This window comes from Gallus gallus, chromosome 24, assembly GCF_016699485.2.
Source record: "Gallus gallus isolate bGalGal1 chromosome 24, bGalGal1.mat.broiler.GRCg7b, whole genome shotgun sequence".
Lineage (NCBI taxonomy): Eukaryota > Metazoa > Chordata > Aves > Galliformes > Phasianidae > Gallus > Gallus gallus.
The window spans coordinates 4,471,677-4,477,752 of NC_052555.1; the positions used below are offsets into that span (position 1 = coordinate 4,471,677).

The 6,076-nt window shown below is 54.5% G+C and overlaps 1 protein-coding gene across 1 annotated transcript; it reads left to right on the forward strand.

Moving 5' to 3' along the window:
* Positions 1-1,144: 1,144 nt before the first annotated feature.
* Positions 1,145-4,311, forward strand: CLDN25 (claudin 25). Its single transcript, XM_004948061.5, has one exon. The coding sequence runs from the start codon at positions 3,227-3,229 to the stop codon at positions 3,917-3,919; it is 693 nt and encodes a 230-aa protein (XP_004948118.2). The 5' UTR covers positions 1,145-3,226; the 3' UTR covers positions 3,920-4,311.
* Positions 4,312-6,076: the final 1,765 nt, after the last annotated feature.

The following is a 6,076-nucleotide window of genomic DNA, read 5'->3' on the forward strand; positions in this document are numbered from 1 at the left end:
CATCCCGGCTGCACCCTGCAGCAAAAATGAATAAAGAAGAGGGAATGTGGAAAGCAATCACTGCTCAGCACAGCGCTGAGCGCCAGCCCTGTGCTGTGTCTCTGCATTGCCTGGGCCAGGCTGCGAGGATTGGGCTAACGAGCCCTGAGGGAAGCACGTTATCTCAGAAATAATTATCTGCTTTAATTATTCCTTTCCTCTGGCAGCTCAGAGCTGACATCTGTACAGCCCGGGTGTGGGGCTGGGGAAGCAGCAGCAAATGCAGGAGCTGCAGGAGAGCCCACGGGTTTGCAGAGCGCAGCTCCTGTAGGCAGAGCAGCAGCAGAGCAGTGGTGAGACGCTCTGTAAAGTCAGGAATTTCTGAACATTCTGAATCCACGAATTTTAAGATAATTTGGAGTTGGAGGGGATGATGTTTAAAGGTTCCTTCCCACTTAAATGATTGCATGATCTCCCCTGATATGCTGTAGCAACAGCTCCTGCCAATTCCTTACGCTTAAGAGTTTTCCCAAACTGTGTGTAATTCCTGTAACAGACACTGTGAGACTCATGGGTGTGAATTTTGGATGCCTGCAGACGCTGCGCTGGTAGGGATGCCCATGCATGGAGCTCTCACGTTCAGAATGAGGACGAGAGCACCGCTCTGTGCCTGCCACTGAGCCCTCCTGCCTTGCACAGCTGCTGTCCCAGCCCTGTTCCTGCAGGGATGTGTCTCATGGTCCCACGGCTGCTGCTCCATCCCACAGTGTGGCTCCCAAGCGCTCGGTGATGCCCAGCAGCCAGCACAGAGCGGGTGGCCTCACGGATACCCCCGGCATTGTGCCCCCGCCCCATCCCTGCCCGGCTCCTTCTGGCCATGAGCCCCCCCGCCTCGCAGCCCCGCAGCACCTACCGCATCTCCGGGCACAGCCCCTCGGCCTCTGCCTACCCCTACAGCTGCTCCCGGACACTGACCCGTCTGCCCCTGGGCATCTTCCCATCAGTTCTGGGGGGAAATCCCCTCCTGGCTGCGCCGCAGAGCTTAGGAGAAGGAAGGCGAGCTTGGCACGTCCTCCAATCCTGCTCCAGGAGAAGAAGGTCACTCGCTAATCCCCCTCAATGACGGGCAGCATTACCTCAAGATGATTTAATTGGAAGGGCTGGGGGCAGACGCGCCGCGGGGGCTTGGCGAGGGCATTCCCTGCCGGAGGATCCCAGCCTTCATCCACACCGTTCCCCATAGTTTTAGGGATGGGGTCATCAGCACAGGCTTCAAGACGTTGCCTACATCAGTGTGGTTTCCTTCGTGTGTGTGAGCCACTAACTCGGTGCCCAGCACACCTTGTCCTGCAGACCCAAGTTAACACATCTCAGGGCCACGCTGTGCTATATTTAAAGCCGGATCCCGACAGCAGGAGGGTTAAAAATAGCAAAGGCAGCACCGAGGTTATAAATAGTGCTCAGGTCCAGCCCGACTTGGGGTCACCAACACAGCACAACGCAACTCCACCAACCGCACTCGTGACTGCAGCGCTCGGCTCAACCCGCTCCTCCTGCAGGTGACACAGCTGTCCCCAGCAGGACTGCAGCAGTGCAAGCAGCGGCCGCAGACAGTGCCTGGGGGCAGCCTGGAACCGGTGGGACCACGGGATGTGCTCAGGGCAGGCAGCTCTCAGACATCTGAGTTTCCCACGAAGGGCAGAAAGCCCAGCTGCAGGGTTCCCATGGGAGGATGCAGACCTCAGCTGGCCCTGAGCGATGGGAGCAGGATGTGTACCCAAGGGATCAAGCTCCCCATCCCTAGAGCAAATAGGTTCTGGACCTTTTTTTAAAGGCCTCCAATCACTGCGTGCCAGAAAAGTGGCAATGAAGTGGTGCTGGGGACACAGAGGTCCCATGCAGTGCTGAGCCCCCTCCTCACGAGCCCATGACACGGCCATGGCTCGGAGTCCCAAGCACAGCACCCACACCACAACCGTGCTAAGGAAGCAGCAGTAATTTCCCAGCCTTGCCCCCTCATATCCTTCTTGGTAACAAAGCAAGCAGATGAGCGAGAGATTAGTCACTAATCCCCCCATGAGGATGAATCTAAAAAGCTGGACCTTGGGTCCATGTATGCGGCTGGGCAGGAACAGATGGGAAGTAAGTGTCATCAGAAGGTTACTGCTTTCCTCCTTTCCTTTTTCCCCTATCTTCTTTACAGCAGGATACTTTCTGGCAGCAACGCTGTTCCCCCAGTGACATCCCAGCTCTGCCTCCATCCCATCTCCCCCGGATAACCCCTGGGAGTGGCTGCTCGGAGCACAAATGTTTGCAAAGCGCTTTTGAGGATGAGGAGGAGGGTATAAAGTCCGGCCTCATTGCAACACGGAAACTTTCCAGGATCTCTGCCTCCTGGAGCAGGGACCCAGCACACAGAGCAGCCTCTGGGCCACTGCTCCTCCACGGGAGCCCCAGGGACAGCTGTCAGCACCTCTCATGCTGTTTATTTAAGGGCTGGAGGAGGGCTGGGGCCTTAAATCCCCCTGGGAAGAACCCAGGCACCACATGCTCTGCCCACAGCCCCTCTCCCCTGCCAAACCTGCAGCTGTTCTTGCCAACTCTCTCCTCGGGGATCCTGAGGCTCAGGGGATTTGCGTGCTTCTTGCTTAACCCTCCTGTGTACGGCACGGAGAGGCAGCACCCACTGCAGCCTCCGAGATGGGTTTGCCTTGAAGCAATGCTGCCCACACAGGGAGACAAAACCCTTTGTTTCTTGGAGACGTCCTCTCCCAGGAGCCAGCCCAGAGCATCCCCCAGTTTGCAGGAACGGGGCGGTTGGTGACACACACAGAGCAGGGCCATGCAAAAGCGCTGCACTCAATGGAGCAGCGGAGGAGAAGGAGCAGAGAGTGGGGCCGACGATGGCTTTCAGAGCAGCTTTGCTGTCTGTTGCACCCAGTTTTTCCTGCCTAGCCAGCGGTGCCTTCTTCTATCGCAGCAGAACCAACAAGACACGAAAATGATCGAGGCCACACCCAGGAATTAGAGGTATAAGCCTGAATTTCCCCCCACACAACTCCTCTGAAAGGCAGGAACAAACAGCAGCGCTCTGACCGTGACCGCCAACTGAAACGGTGCGTTCATGGAAATCCACGCCACAAATACACAGCTCCAAAAGTGTTAATGCCAAAAGCCTTCTGCTCACCTCAGCTTATCTCAGCCCCAGCAGCGGAGCCAGCACACAGCTTGCAGGAGTGGTGTGAGCATGGCGTGGAGCTGCAACGCAAGGCTCCAGGTGGGCGCGATGCTGCTGGCGCTCTTCGGGTGGGTCTCGTCCTGCGTCACCACCTTTGTGCCTCTCTGGAAGAACTTCAACCTGGACTTGAATGAACTGGAGATCTGGACCATGGGGCTGTGGCAGGTGTGCATCATGCAGGAGGAGGGGGCCACGGAGTGCAAAGCCCACGACTCCTTTCTCGCCCTGCCGCTGGAGCTGCGCGTGTCCCGCGTCCTGATGTGCCTCTCCAACGGGCTGGGGCTCCTGGCACTCCTCTTTGCCAGCGTGGGCTTGGACTGCTGGAAGACATGCGAAGGAAAACCCGATGCCAAGAAACAGCTGCTGCTCGCTGGAGGGGCGGCGTTCGGCGCGGCGGGGATCACCACTCTTGTGCCCGTCTCCTGGGTCGCCTACACCACAGTCCTTGAGTTCTGGGATGAAGCCGTTCCCGACATCGTCCCGCGGTGGGAGTTTGGTGAGGCGATGTTCCTGGGGTGGTTCGCTGGGTCCTTCCTCGCGGCAGGTGGGTTGCTTCTTATCTACAGCACCTGCCTGAGCCGGACTGGGACGCCCGCTGCACCTCCGGCTACCCGCCCGCTGCGGCCAGTGACACACAGCCCAGCCACGATGTCACCGTGGAGCCACCACTCACACCCCAAAAACGCTGACCTGGTAATCTGAGACTGCGGATTTCGGCTGTTCGGATTTCAGAGACGGTTCTCACACGTTAAGGGATGATTTGCTGATTCCTAAGACTGTTCACTGCAGCTTGGTTTTCTTCCATCTGTGTCTGTCTGCTCCACTTTTTGGTTTTTTTTTCCCCTTTTTTTCCCAAGCAACACTTGCAAACCGAGCCCAGTGTTGTAAGCCAAGAAGGCAAACACAGCAGTAAAGAGCACTTTGCATTTCTGGCTACATTTGCAGTATACTCACTCACTGATTACACTGTGCTGGCATTCCCCGGGAAGCCCCAATGGTTGGGAATGTAATCGCTGTAAGACCTCTGTCCGCGCTGAAAAGCTCCTTCCTTGAATGTCCATTTGACTTTGATGTATTCTAAATAAATTATTTCAGCCATCAGCAGTGCGTTTCTGTGCTCTGAGAGCAGAACATCCTGCATGGGATGAGCGTGTGATGATGAGAGCACGGGAAGAACGGGGACGAAGGGTATGGGTCTTAGGGATCAAGGCCACTGCTTGAGTGGTTCACTGAGCCAAGCTTAGGGAGAAAGAGATGGATGGAGGAGAGAGGGGAGACAGAGATGTGAGCTGATGGTCAACTGTGAAGTTGATCAAGTACCAAATGTAGCAGAGACCTTCATTTAGAAGGTTCTACAGCAGAACTGTTTACCTGGGCATCAAAGGCAAAGATCACAGAAACCATAGAAAGATGCTGTTTTGGGGGTGTCAGTGAGGATCTCTCCCCCAATTTCTTGATTCAGCTCAAAAAAGAAATTAAGCCTGCTTTGACACTTGCTCTCTGCTCCTAATGCTACTGAAGACCAGGCTGAGCTAACGCCAAGAATCCCAACTGCAGGAAACCCACTGTCAGTGCTGGTTCAGAAGGGAGTTCACTGCTGCTTTCATCTCTCAGCACCAGGAGCCACAGCGGCACAGCCGACAGAAGGGAAACCTCCACCCAACAGCAGCGCACCTTTGGGAACCAAAGTTCACTGTTCTTCAAAAGCCCTGTTTTGAAATCTGCACTTCGGTCCGGCAAAGAGTCAAAAATGGAAGCACGTGGGGAGAGAGAGGGAAAGAAAAGAGATGATTCCCAAACATTTTTCACTCGGAGGAGGGATTGCTGGGGGCACAGCTCAGCTCGGAGGGACCAGCAGTGCCATAGCAATAGAGCGTGCACCACGGAGGGGCCAGAAGGGCAGCATTCTTGCCTGATGAATGCACTTTTCAGACACAAACGTGTTTTTTTTTCCAGAGTTACACAAACCCACAAAGCAGAGACTCTATTTTGACTTGAACTCATCACCCACACCCTTGGGAAATGAAGACACAGCAGGGGGAGGGAGAACGATGGCAAGACGCTGAGCAAAGGTTTCCTCTCAGCTCAGAGTGCTCCTCCTTCCACACCTGATCCAAGCTCTCATGGCTTCATAGGCACTGATCTGCACTTGTGAGAAGTCCTTGTTCTTTTCTTTTTTTGCCTATTTGTTGGGATATTTTATTTTCTGGCAGCAACAGAATAGGACAAACCTGCTGTCTCATGAGCTGCCTCCCCAGCCAATATCCTGGAAGTCAGAATGCCTTAGAATGACACAATATTGCAAAACTTATCTTGAAACGGTGGCCATTTCCTTGCTGTGCAGGGTGAGCAGTGATGGAAAATGTGACACCAAGAGCCCATGCTGTTAGAAAAACATTGCATTCATAGAATCACAGAATGGCCTGGGTTGAAAAGGACCACAATGCTCATCCAGTTCCAACCCCCTGCTATGTGCAGGGTTGCCAACCAGCAGACCAGGCTGCCCAGAGCCACATCCAGCCTGGCCCTGAATGCCTCAAACCCCAGAACCCTAAGAAATAAAGCAGAACTATCATCATTTCAGGGTCCCCTCCATCACAGCAGCACGGAATGAGGTAGCAAGGCTGGAAAAGCAGCAGCTCTTGCTCTGTGACAGCCATCAGTTGCAACAGGCTGGGCTCACTTTTTATACACACGTAGCTTGAGTCTCTACAGATAATTGCTCCAGCCTTAAGGAGAACTCAAGATAAACCAACTCCCATAGGAGTTAGTTATTCCTCTATAGGAGCTGATGGAGTAGTGGGACCCAGGTGACAATTTCATTCAAACACAGCTCTGCTAATTACAACCAACGCTGCA